The 17,341-nt window shown below is 31.7% G+C and overlaps 1 protein-coding gene across 1 annotated transcript in view; it reads right to left on the bottom strand.

The window, feature by feature from the left end:
* Window positions 1-17,341, bottom strand: part of LOC129616449 (dynamin-like) — a 117,640-nt gene that overhangs the window by 25,252 nt on the left and 75,047 nt on the right. Inside the window, exons 4-5 of the mRNA XM_055532071.1 lie at window positions 11,961-11,975; window positions 7,855-8,064 (exon numbers count right to left, since the gene is read on the bottom strand). Coding sequence (XP_055388046.1) covers window positions 7,855-8,064; window positions 11,961-11,975 — 225 coding nt within the window. The remainder of the gene's footprint in view (window positions 1-7,854; window positions 8,065-11,960; window positions 11,976-17,341) is intronic.

The following is a 17,341-nucleotide window of genomic DNA, read 5'->3' as shown; positions in this document are numbered from 1 at the left end:
CCGAAAACCCTATCATTTTAGCAAGTTCAATTTTGTAACTCAGAAGAAATATTTTCAGTTTCATTTATAGTTTGATCAAAAAAATGTGGAATAAGTTTTTCCAAACGTTACGCATATTAAGTGAAGTATAATTTGGCCAAGATTTAATGTCGCTCGATGAGGTGGTATTTTTAGATAAAAACAATCTTCTAGAGACCGTTGTGTTTTTTTTTTCCTTTCAAACTCGTATTGAGGAGCATCGGGCTTCGAATAAACCTCTCCACCTCTCTCTATTTTGGGCGATAGATCTTATTTGCGCTCAAGTATTGCCTGCAGCTGTTATTTATTTTTCTATTGCTCTTCGCCATCTATTCTTAGGCCTGCCGATGTTTCTCCTACCCTGGGGATTCCATTCCAATGCCTGCTTTGCTGTGGATTGTTCTGGCCTCCTAAGTATGTGACCTACCCATCATATTTTTTCTTTCTTATTTGATTTTCTATCGGGTCCTGTTTGCATAAGTCCCATAGGTCGCTGTTTCTTATTCTGTTGTGCCAGAATATTCGGCATATGATGCGGAGGCATTTATTTGTGAAGACCTGCATTTTATTAATATCTTTCTTGTTCATGAGCCAGGTTTCACTGCCGTACAACTTTACTGACTTGACGCAGGCGTCGAAGACCTTCAGCTTGACATTCCTTGATAGTTGTGTGGATTTCCAGATCTTCCATAGTCTAGCGAATGTCGGCCTAGCTTTTCTGAGCTTGTCTCCTATATCAGCACTTGCTCCGCCATCTAAGGTTACGGTAGTTATATCCTCAATTGCTTCGCCATCAATCTCAAATGATTGGTTGTTTGTGGCATTCATTCTGATGGTTTTTGTTTTTCGTGTGTTTGTTTGTAGGCCAACTTCTGCTGCGCAGTTCTTTAACTTTTCTAATTTTTGTTTCATATTTTCATATGTGTGTGTGAGGAGGCATCCATCATCCGCATACTCCAGATCATCCAGGGTGTTGAAGATATTCCAATTAACCCCATTTCTGATTTCATTTGTTTTCCTCATAATTTCATCTATAACGATGTTGAAGAGGACTGGCGAAAGGGGACAGCCCTGCCTAACTCCCCGCATTGCCGTTATGGGCTCACTTAGTCTTCCCTTGTGAAGAATATGAGTCCCTGCATTTTCATACATCGCCTTGATAATTCTAATTATTTTGCTAGGGATTCCCCTTAGCTCTAGAGCCCTCCATTTGGAATTTCTGTCTACAGCGTCGAAAGCCATTTTGAAGTCTACGAAGACGATGTAGAGCGGCGAGTTAAATTCCTTAGACTCTTCTACAATTATTCTTATTGTGTTGGTGTGTTCAGTACAGCTTCTTCCTTCCCTAAAACCCGCTTGTTCTTTTCGTAGTCGATTTTCTATGTGATCTTTAATTCTTGAGTGCAGGATGATGGCTAGTATTTTGATAACAGCATTGAGTAATGTGATGCCTCTCCAGTTGCTGCAGTTGCTAAGATCGCCCTTTTTTGGTAGCTTCAACCATATTAATTCATGCCATATTATTTTCTTTTTTCCATTCTTTGCATATATTTTCAGTTTGCCAAATTCTACTCATAATGGGCTGTAGTGTTATAGCACACTGTAGAGGATCCGCTATCAGCAGCTCAGCCTTGATACCATCGGCCCCTTCGGCCTTATTGTTTTTCAGTTGGGCTATAGCCTCACAAATTTCTCTTGATGATGGTGGGCTGGTGTATATATTGTTGTGTTCTTCGTTTCGGCTTGTCCAGACCCCCGGGCTGAAATTTGGAAACTGCGTGTTGGATGACTCATTGAAGTGCTCAACCCATCTTTCAATTTGTTTTTGTGTTTCTGTTATTATGTTGCCATTCTTATCTTTGATGGCATGTTCTTTTTTGAGACCTTTATTCGAAAGTAACCTTATTTTCTTATATAATTGTTTGGTGTTGTGTTGTTCAGCTGCGACCAGTGCCTCTGCAGCGATGTTATTGTAGTATCTTCTTTTGTCATTTCTGGCTGCTCGTTTAACTTCTTCACAAATTCTTCTATATTGTTCTCGCACCGCACTGTTGCGTGCGTCTGTTAGAAGTTTTCTTCTCAAAGCTCTTTTTCTATTGATTAACTCCCACGTATCGTCGGATATCCTCAACTTCCTTTCTGGACTTACAGTCCCAATAACTTCTTCACCAGACCTTCTATATATTTTTTGGATTCCCTCCTCAGTTAATGGAGTCTCAGTGGCGATGAGTTCCTGTACCTTTTGCGGCAACTCAAATCTCTTTGTTTCTGTTTTAAGTTCTTCAGTATTTAACATAATTATTTTCTTCTTCTAGTTGAATTTCTCGCTAGAGCTGATAATTTGAGTCTTATTTCACAGGCAAGTAGCATGTGATCCGTTTAAACATCTGCTCCTCTCATCGACCTGACATCCAATAGTGAGGACCTCCATTTTTTACTAATGCATATGTGGTCTATCTGGTTCCTTGTTACACCATCTGGAGATGTCCAAGTGTATTTGTAAATATCTTTGTGTGAACAGTGTACCTCCTATTACTAGATTGTGTTCTCTAGATAAGTCTCTTAATTTTTAACCATTGTTGTTTAGCACACCAAGTCTATGTGTTCCCGTGGCTGAACATTCTTCTTCGGGATTCCTTTGTCCAATTTTTGCGTTGAAATCGCCCATAATATTTAATTGCTCATATATTTGGTTCTTCTCATTTTCGTCAGCCATTTCTGTTGGTGCATAACACTGAATGATTCAAATCTTCTAAATTCTCGAGTTTAGTCTAATGGTAGTCATTCTGTTGGATATTGGTTCCCAGCTTATCACACTTTTTGCCATTTCTTTGCTTATTATAAAGCCAAGACCATGTTCACCTCTATTGTCTCCGGAATATATGAATTGGTTACCTTCATTCGTTACAATTTCTCCATTATCTTTCCATCTAATTTCACATAGCCCAAGAATGCTGATTCTGTACCTCCTCATATCTTTTTCTACTTGTGCCAGTCTTGAGACTTCTCTTAGAGTTCTAACATTCCATTGTCCTAATATTGTCCTTAAACGTGTGCCAAAGTTCGTTACCGTATTTCCAACATTTATCCGAGGCTGAATCTCAGTTTCTTGAATCGCATATTTTCACTAAGCAGATGATTACTCGGTTCTAGTATATTCTACTTGGTCACATGTAGCCACCTATCGTTTAGTAGAAGAGACGCGCCATGTACATCCCTACCAAGTTTTTCCCGTTAGATAGCGTTGTTGTTGCGGGTCTGTTGGGTTGGGTCCATTTATTTTTGACAGATTCATGACGTAAGGCTGTCAGTCTTGATGTCGGTATTTTAATTATTAGTTGTGTTATATTTTTAATATTTTATTAATTTAGGTTATATTTATTATATTGTATATTAAGGTAAATTTATTATGATTTGTTTTGTTATTAATTGTTATTGATTATTTTTAGGCTATACTTATATTGGATATTATTATGTATCCCCCCGCAGGCTTCGAACCTGCTCCTCCTGATGCGTTTGTTGATTGTGGGTTGAACGCCACAACCACTTGACCACCGGAGGGATATAGACCGTTGTGTAGATGTTTTATTTTTTTTGTAAATGTTCTTGTATTTCGTAACAGAATTCCAAACATTAATTGTAACGCTTTGTGATCTTTCTAAATCTTAGTCATATTTTTTAAATATTTCAACCGCTGAAGTAATGTGGATAAATGCTTCTCTTAGCTTTTTAACAGGAACTTTCTGAACTTGTTCAATAATTTGATTTTCTTCTTCAATAACGTGTTGGTCGTTTTCTTGTTTAAAGTTAATTAAGTCTTCATTTGTCATTGGTTCTTCCGAAAAAAATTCTTGAACATCTATTTCATCGATTTCCGAAAACCCTATCATTTTAGCAAGTTCAATTTTGTAACTCAGAAGAAATATTTTCAGTTTCATTTATAGTTTGATCAAAAAAATGTGGAATAAGTTTTTCCAAACGTTACGCATATTAAGTGAAGTATAATTTGGCCAAGATTTAGATACCGCCATCAAAATGTTATAATTTTTCCAATATTGTTTCAAAATTTCATTTTTATTTCCCCTACAATTCACAATTTTTAAAATCAAATCACGAGAAGTTGTCCTTAAATACAGTGCTTTAAACGCTGCTATAACACCTTGGCCCATCGGCTGAAGGACCGATGTAGTGTTGGGTGGTAAGTACAAAATTTGTACATTTTCATTATACTCATTCAAAAATGGGGGGTTCCCCGGAGCATTGTCTAAAATAACTAAAATAATTTTTTACTTCTGGGATGAAATGGTTTCTGTACCAATCTGTAAATGTGATTGAGATCATCCAGGCTTTTTTGTTGGATTTCCAAACCCTGACATTTTATTTTTATCTAAATTTTTTAATGCCCTAGGATTTTCGGCATTATAAATTAGCAGTGGTTTTAACTTGCAATCCCCGTAAGCATTACCACCCAGGAGTATAGTTATTCTTTCCTTTGAACTTTTTAATCCAGAAAATGTTTTTGTTTGTTCCGATACATGCCCTCTTGATGGCAAACGTTTCCAGTTTAAACCAGTCTCATCCACATTAAATATTTGCTTCAAAGAATAATTATATTCAAAAATAATTTCTTTTAATTCAGCTGGGAATAACTGTGCAGCTTCAATATCAGCACTAGCCGCTTCAACTGTCATTTTTATGTTATGATACTTATTCCTTTATTTACTTCTGTTAACACTTTCAGGAGTTAATTTACATAAATCCTCATACAATGTTTTAGCTTTTTCTTTAATTAACATGGTGGATAATGGCAGATTTTTTTCATTAATATCTTTTATCCAAAGTATTAATGACTTTTCCATCTGTTCCAACAAGTAAGGCCTTTTTCTACAACAATTTAAGTCGCGCAACTTCCATTATTTTCTATTTTGTTTCTGTTTTGCAATATATTAGTGACAGTGCTATATTTAAGTCCCATGGACGACGCGATATGTACAGCTTTTCATTTTGTTTAGATCTCTTAATAAGTTCCATTTTTTGGTTAAACATGACCGCTTTACGCTTGAGTTTCTCCTTTTTTGTTTCAATAATTTTCCGTTTTTTTTCCTTCTTCCTTTTTTATAAAATATCTTATAATTTTTTTAATATATAAAACCAACTAACGCCTTATTTGCAGAAATTAAAAGTATAAATTTTATGTGCATGTATGTATCAACGTATGAAATTTTAACTTTGTTCGTATATGCAAGTACATTTGTGTTCATATATATGACTATACATACAGACTTTAAAAAAAAAAACCTTTTTGAACGGCGATTCGGCTTGCGACGTAGTTATTACCCCCTTAATCAAGGACCCAGTTTATTTAATTTTTGTACCTACTTAAATATTTTCATATATTTTGTAATGTATGTATATTTTTCTTAAAGACTGAAAAGTAAAAATTTCCCATCCAAAAAACTGAAAAGTACAGTTTGATAACAAGTGAAAATACTGTTTTTAAAAACCGGGGGTTTTTCTTTTATTCAGCTTAATAAAGCGCGTTCGTAAATTCAATCTGCAATAAAAAGATGTTAGAAATGTAGCGTAGACCCCTAATACAAATTTTGTCGCAGCCTCATAAAATTTCTTTTTTTTTTTAAATTCAAAATTAAAAAAAAAAAATTAAATTTCAAAATGGCAGATTCAGATATTGAAGGGTTATTAAAGTAAATTTTCTTTAAGCTTTCAAATCTTGTTAAAATTTTCTTACTAGTGAATTTTCAGACGAAAAGTATTGTGATACAATTTCATAAACAATGTCACTTCTGTTATTTTCGAACGACTGATTATTTAGAAGTTTCAGAATTTGTAGACTGCGTAAACAAAAAATAATTTAGCTAAAGTTTTTGCATACTGTTTAACGCTGCGACTTTGAAATTTTAATTCTAATGAAGAACTTTCAGTGCAGCGTGCATAAAAGAAAGCCACCACCCCACAATCTATGTATACCTACCACACTATTAAAACTATTTTCATTCATATACCAAATTATTTCTTGGAATCGCATATATTTTGGATGAACGCTTTATGCACTTTTTGAAATAAAGCAAAATTAATTTAAGGAGGAGTTTATACAATGCTTGATTTTAAGGGTTAATTGCGTGAATTAAGAAAAATTATTATATGTTTTAATGGCATAGAATTTACCGTTACCTTTCTCCGTTTATAAAAATTTGAAAAAGCATGCGATTTTGCTAATATAAGTTGCCAAATATTCAAATTTTACAAATTACGAGAGTCGATAACTAGAGAGGAGGTGAAGGTGAAAAAAAATTTTGTTCTAACGAAAGGAACTATTTATAAATGTCTGAAAGCGGTTAAAATTTCAGACTTTCACAACCTGGATTTTATATAACGGTAAATTTTAACGACTAGCTTGTTTTGTTAAGTTCAAGTATAGTATGACGTGATAGAAGAAGCAACGCACTGCTTTTCTGCGTTTTCAAAATTTGAAAAATGCATATGGTTCTACTACAATAAATAGTTGAAAAATGGCATTTTTAGGGTTTAAGGAGGATAAAATTTATGTTTTACGAAAATTAGTTTCTAGTGAAAATCTTTGTGCATATAAAATTTCAGTTTTCTATCTTCAAGGGTACATCCTTTCTACAGAAGTTTTGTAAACAGACACACGGACAGACGGACGAACGGACAGATTGAAACTAGTAAGCCCTTTTTGGCAAAATTTTTTTGAAAATGTGCTAAAAAGCTTAAAATATAAAAATAAAATGTTTACGTTTTTTTGTATAAAATTTTACGTTTATAGAATTGTTCCTGATGCGTTATAATTAAAACTTTATATTTCAAATCTAAGTTTTTCCTTCAATTTCAAATTCACATTTTTTTCTTATTTTAATATTTTTCAGAGATGGAAAATTTTACTTTACAAAGACTCTCTATGACTGTATATTTTAGCTTCACTTTTTTCTATGAAATATGAGCCTAGCTATCCATATTTTATTGCACATCCTTGTCCCTGAAATTCGGGAAGGGTATATTAACTTTAGAATGGAGTTTGTAACTACTTGAAGGAGTCATCTGCGGTATTATATATTCTAATATATATATATATATTAGAAAATATATATATATTCTTCCTTAGCGTAAAATTCTGCGTTGATTTAGACAAGTCCGTTCTTCCGTCCGTCCGTCCGTCCGCCCGCCCGATCGCACGATAACTCAAAAACATATAATGCAATCGACACCAAACTTTCACAAGTTGTTTCTTCTGTGCCAAGGACAAACCCTATTGTAATTGGACAAATTCGAACAGCGGGTTTGGGTAGTTGCCATACAACTCCAAAAGCAAATTTTTTATATTGAGAAAAATAATAAAGTCAGTTTCATGAAACTTGGCAGTTGTGTGTTCAATTATGGATCAGATATGTTTGTGAAGTTTCAGTGGAATTGCTTGACAGGTTCGGGTACCTGTCATACAAGTCCAAAAGCTTATTTTAAATATTTGGAAAAATAATAAAGTCAGATTCATGAAACTAGACAGTTGTGTGTCCAGTTATAGGTCAGACATAACTGCCCGACTTGTTACATCTGGCATCGTTCTTCGACTTATCGCGTTATAAACTAAGACGACTGCTACGTTAGTATCACTTGGTAAGTGACTCAACTTTTGGACTAATCCCCAATGTTTAAAAGCACATAGCGGGTATAAGTGAAACTTACTTCTTAGTTAAATTTATTATTTTACGGCATATTTTTAAATTTAAATGAGAGCAAAGTCTAAAGAGAAGTGAATAACAGATAAAATAACAAATTTTAGCACAATTCGCTAATACATACCTGATCTCCTGTTGCGTAGAGGTGGGCGAGCAATTCTCCATTTATAAAATCTTTTGTATTATTTATTACCATCATCATTATGCATTTTGGAACCATATCACGAGTAGTTTTTGTTACTATTTTCATATAGGAATCCACCAAATTGCGGATAGTTTCAACTTGACGCTCCAGTTGGGGATCAAGTGAACTTGTCTCAACTTCTCCAATTTCCTGTATTCAAAATAAAAAGAGCTGTATTGAAAACTGTATTAAAAAACAAATACAAAAGAAATCATTGGGATTAAAAATAATCAAAATAATACGGTGTCATAAAAATACAATATTTTTTTGTGTAATGGTTTGCATTAAAAAAAAAGAAAACAATATAAACATGCAGATTCTACTTTATAATATAATGGTGTATGATTACTTGTATATATAAATTTTTCTATATTCTAGCATAAAATAAGTCATACAAAAACCAGATTTTTAGAAATAGGAAGCATTAGTTTGATGATTTCATTATTTTTAGCATTTTTCCAAAAAAAATTTTGAAAAAATATGCTTATTAGTTTCAATGCTTATTATCAAAAATATGCTTATTACAAAACTTCTACATCCTTGAAGATAGAAAGCTAAAATCATATATACATAGATCTTTACTAGAAACTTATTTTTGTAGAACAAAATTTTTAGTCATCACCTTTTCTGCAAAAGTTATAGACCAACAAAGTCCTAAAAGTATAAAAACCAAACACATTTTTCAAATTCTGCAAACACAGAAAAGTAGTGGCTAGCTTTTTTTTATCGCGGCATTAAACTTTATAAAATGAAAATGACCGCTAAAATTAATCGATACCTAAAGTCCGTTTTTTGCAAATTTTTTGGTATCGTTTTTCTGCTGGAACTTAGGTTATATAAGTCTGGAATTGTAGTATCTCTGAGATATTCATAAATAGATATTCATTTCATAGAAATTTTTTCTCCATCTCCACCCCTATCAAGTTATTGTCTATCAAAATTTGCAAAATTTGAATTTTTGGCACTTCATATTTCCAAAAATTGAAGACGTGACGGCAAAAACCGGATAGTTACGCTTTTAGGCGAAATGACTTTTTTCAATTATTTAGTATAAAAATAACAAAAACCCATCGTTTTAAACTAAAACCAGATATAAAATGTGCATTATTCAAACTTTTTTATATGAATTTTTTAATTGTTTGCCTCATACTTTTACTTCAAAAACTAAATAAAATGTGCAATTATCTCGCTTATGCAGTAAAGACATGTTGCAACATGTTTTTGCATTGTCTGTTTTAGATCATATTCTTAACAATTTGTTTGCAATAAAATATCAGTTGCGCGTTGTTTTTCGATGTAATAATATTTAACATTCTTTTTTTGTTGAAGTGTGTTAAATATATGTATATGTATGTTTATATAGATCATGAGTGAGCGTGACGATTTTAGTATTTTGAATATAAGAAGGAAGCGATAAATCTATTTTAACTGGTGCAGAAAGGTAAAATACTTATTTAAAATATTTCAAATATTTCAAATAAGTATTCGTGGTGTTATAGCTTCAATTCTCCATTTCGGTGTAGACGCTGTATGCTTCCAACTAGCAAAACTAGTTAATATTAGTGGAAAGTCATTTTCAACGGAACGATTGTGTGAAGAAACCTTGCCAATCAACTCAAAAAAGTATACAAACGTGATGCAATAAGCTGGAAAATTTGTTCCCCAAGATGATATGGGATTTTATATAAAATGTTCTACGGAGTAGTGAATTTGGCGATTGAAAATGAAATTTATACGTTTTATTAACGTATCGCCTAAAATTTCGACTTTTTGTATCTTCTATTTAAATAGAATTCGAAATATATTCGTAAATTATGAATAAAAGTAATTTTAATAATGTAGTTCAAAAATAGTTTTTCGAAGCAGTATTTTCACTTGTTGAAGGGAAAGTGCTACATTACAAAGCTTTGGTTTGACCTAAACTTATTTTGTTTTTCTTCTTCAAATTTTTTTTTTCTTTTCCATTACATCTTCAACAAGAAATCGAATAACAACATATTGGTATTTGTTATAAATATATCAATTAAGTTCCATAGACGACTCTGGGTGCGAAACTCGTATATTCTTTATTTTCTGTCGAAAAATTTACACTAAATTAATGGTTTGATCATGTATATAGTTTTTAAACATACTCAATTTGTTAAATATTGTGTTTAATCGTTTACATCAAAATGTGGGATAAAATTTGGAGAATTTCATTTAATTTTATGATTAAAGTAAAAAATTACATACAAAGCTCAAAAAAAACCTTGTAAAAATAATAAGTCTTAAACACATAAATCTTAAAACTTAAAAATATTGCGTGAAAGTTATCACGAATGAATTATAAAAAGCATAAATTTAAATAAGATAGAAATTAATGTGTAGAAAGAAAATTAAAAATTGACTCATTTAAGTTCATACACGTAAAAGAGATTATGAATTTGAATTCTTTTAAAACTTTATAAAATATTAACAGCCTGAACGTGTATCTTGCTTTTTTACTCACTTTTTATTCACTTTCAAATCAGAATTATAAGTATTTTTTTCACTTTTCCAATAAGATTATTCAAATTTTTAATTGGATTCTTGCATTTTTCCAAATTATCGACTGAATGTTTCACTTTCAAAAACAAAATGAAAAACTTTTGTATACAATTTTAAAAAAAACGAGATACGCAATCGGAATAATTCTTCTTACTCGAAAATTACATTATACAAATATATGATAGTTACTCACTTTTCGAGTAAAGTAGCGAGATAGACGATCAGGCCATAATTTTGTACAAAATGATGCGTAATTAATGAAAAATGTTAAATTATTCCATCACTCTTCTACATAAATATTCAAGCTCCTTTTTACATAGATAAATAAAAAGTTAAAATGACAAAAATGGAAACATGAATACGGTGGAGTCAAAAGTACTCAAAAATTTAAATCAAAAATTTTGCGTAATGACACTCAGTTTTCAAGTAAGTACATGTTACCCAATAACATATTTAAGTTAAAATTTATATAAATTTAAAAAGAACATGTATGTATTTTTGTTCTTAAATTAAATTTTTCCTATATATCGGTTTCTACGTAATGGTAGCAAATACCTAGGTGTTGGCGACAAGCAGAATTAAATCTAGCGGAATCCCTTATCCTTATCAAACCTCGAACAAAACCCTTTTCAAACATTTTTATGCCCAAAATATTTGGACTTCAGTGTTTTAAACACTTGTTTACAATTTTAGAGACAGTAATAAACTTTTAGTTCACGTACTTAGAAGAATGTAAATTTGGCTCTTAGTAGAAAAGTTCGTCAGTAACTTCTGGTAACAATTAGAACTCAAATGTTTAATTTCAAAAAATTCAATAAATTTGTTCCGAAGATATAGTGAAAAATATAAAATCAGCCCATAGATCAATTTCCGACCCCTGATCTTTCCTAAAAACTTTTTGATTCATTTTTTTAACACCTCGAATTTAAACATTAAATTTCAATGAAATCGATTGATTATTTCTCTTTATATACGCAAAAATGTATATTTGGCCCGTAGTAAACCTACAGTTGCTGACACCGGATTTCTTCCAAAAGTCAGGAGGTTCCGCGTACGTTCGAATGAAGTTTATATATGAAATTTCAAGTAAATCTGTTGAATAGTTTCTTCAAAATGATCAAAAATGTAAAACATGCCCGTTAAAAGGTCTAGTTTCCGATGCCGGATATATCCCAAAAGTTTATGAATCCGTGACATAGTCTAAATAAACTTACATATAAAATTTCATCAAAATCGGTTCAGCCAAACTTGAGATACACGCCTGCACACAGAGATCGACAAACCGACAGACCGACATCTTTCAGTAGATTTAAAAATCTAGTATAATTTATTAGAACTGCCGCTATGTAATGGAAAACCTTTACATACTGTAGTGTCATAAAAATGTTATGAAGTAAGACATGTATTATAAAACATACAAGGAATATGAACTAGCTCAAATTTATTTAAGAAATCGTGATGAAAGCAATGTACACAAATAATAAGACAAAAACAAAATAATAATTTGAAATATATCTTACACGAACGGCTCCATCCTGTTTTATTGTTGCAAAAAAAAAATGTCAAAATTAAATAAATTAGAAAAAAATTGTAAATATATATGTACGTATTGCAATATTTTTCAAACTTAATAAAGTAGAAATAGTTGCAATCTTCGTTACAGAGAAATAAGAACCCAAAAACCAAATTTCCACTTACACAAAAAAAATAATACATGAGTCTTTGGGTTAGTAGTAAAACGTATTAACAATTCTGTTGAATTATTGAAACTATTTGCATAATTTTTTAGTGGTTTCAATTTCTCTTGCTTAAAAATAATGAATCAAAATAGAGGGAATACCAAATGCAAAATCTCGGGTCGTCTTTGTCGTTAATCAAAATAAGGAGTTCTCATTTCTGTGAATTTTTTGAAATATGGACACTTTTATTTTATAAAAATGTTTTTTGATATTGCTTTTGAATTAACAAGGAAATTTTGCGTAGAAATAGATATAATTACAAATTATTTATAAAAATAAATATTTTGTGCGGCATCTGTGGCAATAAGAAATTCCAAGTAAATACTGCCAACTCTTTCTGGAACAATGACATGAGTTTAAATTGCAATTTTTTTTTGCTGAATTCTATCAAGCAGATCCTCCTCTGGCTGTATTTTACCATTTTGGTATTATAATATTGTGTTTTAGTTTTGTTAGTTTGGACATTTTGATACGGAATATGTTGCAAACACAGTCGCAGCTGTATTTGCCAAGTACAAACGAGTTTTTGTTCTTTTGACAAAATATTTTGTTCAAATTACTGACACTGTTCCACTTTGTACGCAAAACAGTCAGGAATCGTTTCAAGTTTTTGTGACGTTGGTCAAAAATATTTGTGTCGCATTGTACAGATAATAGTGCAACATTTATATTTATTTTTTGAAAGGAATTCGGAAAACATATTGTAGCAACTTTTCATAAAAACTTGACAAAATTTTAATTTTTTTTTTTTCAAAATTAAAAAATTCTTTAATTGCTTGTATGTATTTAAATATGTGCATATATCAAGGTGTTTTGCATAAGGTGGCAAATAATTTCAGGGATGATTCTTTGAATTAACAGATTGAAATTGAGATACTTTGATCAAGGGATTTTTTCAACCTCTTCAAAATATTAAATTAATCGTGAATTCAAAATAATACCAAGGTAAGCGGATCTCAACATACGGGTTAAATAGTAACGTGTGATATGCAGTTGTGTTAGAAATTACCTCCGATCAAACTAAGTGATATAAAAATATCGGCAAATATTGTTAATAGTATGTAATCTTTTCCACTTCTTTGTATGTCATAATGCGAACGAAACATTTTGTAATCGCGAACGAAACATTGGTTGTACAAAAATTATTACATGTCAAAAGACTAATAAAAATAGTTTACTTTCCGTGAGTTATGAGTACTGGAGTGTAATTAATAATCAGAAAGTTCTTTTTCTTTGCTTTTTACTAAGAATTTAAAAAAAATTTGTTGAGTAGAAAAGCAATATTGTTATATGTATGTGTAGGTAATGTTCATTTATTATAAATATGTATATTGGTATTATATGTACATAAATATACATAATGTAAGTTAACGGTAGATCAAATTAATAACTCGATGTATATTATGCTTCTGCGTGCCATGTTTCATTGTACAAAAAATAAGGGTGAATCAAATAATAAACAAGATTAAACATGCTTGTGTGGTATATTTTATCGTACAAAAAAGTGCTGACGACCTGTTTAAAATTCGTTGTTAGAATTTAAAATAAGAAAATCACATTACTTTCAACTTGTTAAGTAAGCAAATATATTATATAGCATTTTCAGATTAAATTAACCCTTTTGCGAGTCAAATTAATCTTTTTGCGAATAGAATTAACCCTTTTGCGAATAGAATTAACCCTTTTGCGAACTGAATTAAACCACTTGCGAGTTGAATTAATCTTTTTGCGAAATAAATTAAACTTTTTTTTGAAATTAAACCTTTTTCAAATAAAATTAAACCTGAAAAAAGATGTGAAAATCATGAAAATAAAAATCAATAAAATTTAAATGACTTATTAAAAAAATCATATTTTTCATATTTGTGCACGTAATATTATACGAATATGTATATATATATATATACATGGGAAATATGTATGTATGTTACTAAATAACATTAATTTAAATTTTACATTTTATTCTTGCGTAAAACAAAAAAAAATCTGATGTGGTCAGCACACAACCGACCGCATTGTACATTGTATAGTTAAGTGAAAGAGTTACAGAGTATTATAAAAATATCTTTTAAATACTTCCTTTCAATTTTTAGGACATTAAGTAAGCTTATAGTTAACATACCTAGAAAAATGTAAATTTGGCTCTTAGTAGAGTTTCGCTTTGTGCTACCCGAATTCCCTGAAATGCTCGCCAGTTAACCAGAACTCAAATATTAAACTTCAAGAAATTCCATAAATTTGTTCCGTAGATATGGTGAAAAATGTAAAACGGCCCGCAAATCAGTTTTCGAGTCCTGATCTTTCCAAAAAATTTATATGTTCATTGTTTTAATACGAGGAATTCAAATATTAAATTCAATGAAATCGGTCAATTATTTCCCTTTATATACGCAAAAATGTATATTTTAAATGTAAATGTCCAGTTGCTGATGCCTGATTTCTTCCAAAAGTTAGCAATTTTCGCGGACGGTCGAGCAAAGCTCATATATGAAATTTCAAGTAAATCGGTTAAATATATTCTTCAAAATGGTGAAAAATGTAAAATCAGCCCGCAAATCAGTTTTCGAGTCCTGATCTTTCCAAAAAATTTATATGTTCATTGTTTTAATACGAGGAATTTATATATTAAATTTCAATGAAATCGGTCAATTATTTCCCTTTATATACGCAAAAATGTATATTTGGCCCGTAGTAAACGTCCAGTTGCTGATACCTGATTTCTTCCAAAAGTAAGGGATTTTTGCGGACGGTCGAGAAAAGCTAATATATGAAATTTCAAGTAAATCGGTTGAATACTTTCTTCAAAATGCTCAAAAATGTAAAACAGTCCCGATAAAAAGTGCAGTTCCCGAGGCCTGATATATCCCAAAAGTTGATCAATCCGTGCCATGGTGGAAATAAACTTACATATACAATTTCATCAAAATCGGTTCAGCAGAACTTGAGATACACGCGTGCACACACAGACCGACCGACAGGTTGCTAAAAATAGTTTACTTACACTACCCTACTATGGAGAAGTGCATTCCCACCGAAAACTCGATATGCAAAATTTGTTACCATCACATAACCTACCAATTGTTTACACAATACGGTCGGTAATAATTAATACCCATAATTTTACATGTGATTAAAATTCATTAATGTAAATTTCTAATTTGAAAAGTTTTAGTCCCACATATCAATTTATCCCAATACCAACCTAAATATCGTGCACAAAAATATCAAAGACAACAAGTACATCAACCAAATCAACAATACCAGCACCAGTACACAGCAGGACGTCCAACCAGATCACATACCAGAAGACCTTCAAATGAAGATCTCGAAAATCCTCAACAACCACAGTAAGGTATTTGGATTAATTAATAATGGCGAGATCATAGATACATAAATGAAAGCTGAAATAAAGATACCCATATCCGGCTAATATGAGGAGGGAGGTAGAAGAACAATTAAAAAAACTCTTCACGAGTGGTGAATAAACTCGTTTATTCAGGTACCCCGATATATAGAATAGTGATCCATCTCAAGTGGCTTAACGCTGTAACCATACCCGACACTTACACGATTCCTGACATCTCCAACACGTTTTCAAGCTTAGGGAAAGTTAAATTTTTTACTTCTATCACCTCAGGATTTCATGAATGGCAGAAAGAGAAATACCAGAAACAGCGTTCTCAACTATGAATGGTAAATACGAACTTACTAGACTTTCTTTTGAGCTACGCAACGCACCTGCTTTTTTTTCAACGAATGATAGACGACATGCTAAAAGAACACAAGAAAATCAAAGCCATCCGACAAATTAAATCTCAAATAAATCTGAAGGAATTGAAACCTTTCCTGGGACTAACATCTTATTACAGGAGGTCCTTAAAAAAAATTTGGCAAAATTGTGAAACCTCTCACCAACTCAACAAGAGGTGTCCAAAAAGATAGAAATTGAGCTGAACGATTGACAAGTTAAGACATTTAACTATTTGAAGAAGCTATTGATGGCATGTGAAGTTCTTATCTTCCCAAATTCTGAGAGTACATTTACACTAACCACCGACGCTTCAAATCGGGCGATTGGCGCTTCTCTATCTCAAGATGAGATAGGAAAAGATAGGCATACTGCGTGTGATCATTCTACAAGACAAAGAGAGTCTGTGCTACCAATTAAGTACAGATGCTAGCTATCGAGTGGGCACTTGACAACTTTATGGGGCAAGAAAAATCAAAATATTGACTGATCACCAGTCTCTTACATTCGCATCTGGGATTCGCATCTGGGCAGCCGCAATCACCATGTAAATCTTAAATGATGGAAACCCCGAATTGAAGAATATAATCATGAGCAGTACTCCCACTCAGTAAAAACAAAATGTATCTATTAACTTGCTTTATTCAACAATGTGAGTTTTGTTATTTATAGAAAATTCTTAAAAACCACATACATTACACAACTTTTAATAGATTTTAAATGTAAAAGTTAAGGTCAGAAAGTACATATAAATTCTAAAAAATATGTACAACCAATGCATTTTCAATTACACCTAGCTTACACCAAAATATTCCTGTATGTATCCATATTTTAGCAAAATTTTCAAATGTAGCCAACTTCGGCATTTAAGCAGATTTAAGTATATTTGTATCCAAGCTAAATTTGAAGCAAAAATGTATCCAAATGAATACAATTGTATCTAAATGGGAATGCTAATCATGATGTAATCTACCGGCCTGCAAAGACTAATGTAGTGGCCGATGCGATATCCAAATTGCCATCGAAAATCAATTAGTTATCAAACAGTCCTACAGAGACAGCCTTGACAGCTGCGATCAAAACAACGGCGGTATCATTCAGTATTGCGAAGGCCCGATTAACTTCTTCAAAACGCAAATAATCATCAAATCGTCACCTCGAAATTATTTTGTTGCATATTCCGAATATTGAATTTTTGAAAATCAGTTGGAAGTTTGAACTAAAAAAGCAAAAAATTGAGCCATGAAAGTGCTAGTATGATCAATTAGCTTTGAATACAGCTAGTAAAATACAGCTAGTCCGAACAAAAATTTTGAGATTTTGAACGTTTTCCTCAAAACCATCTTGTCGTAAAGGACACCATTTACGGTTTTTTCTTCATTCTTGGAGGAATGACTCAAAAGGAAGATGTACC

Source organism: Condylostylus longicornis, unplaced genomic scaffold, assembly GCF_029603195.1.
Source record: "Condylostylus longicornis isolate FDR11 unplaced genomic scaffold, ASM2960319v2 ptg000211l, whole genome shotgun sequence".
Taxonomy (NCBI): Eukaryota; Metazoa; Arthropoda; class Insecta; order Diptera; family Dolichopodidae; genus Condylostylus; species Condylostylus longicornis.
The sequence above is the reverse complement of the archived record's forward strand: the minus strand, read 5'-3'. Positions and strand labels throughout refer to the sequence as shown.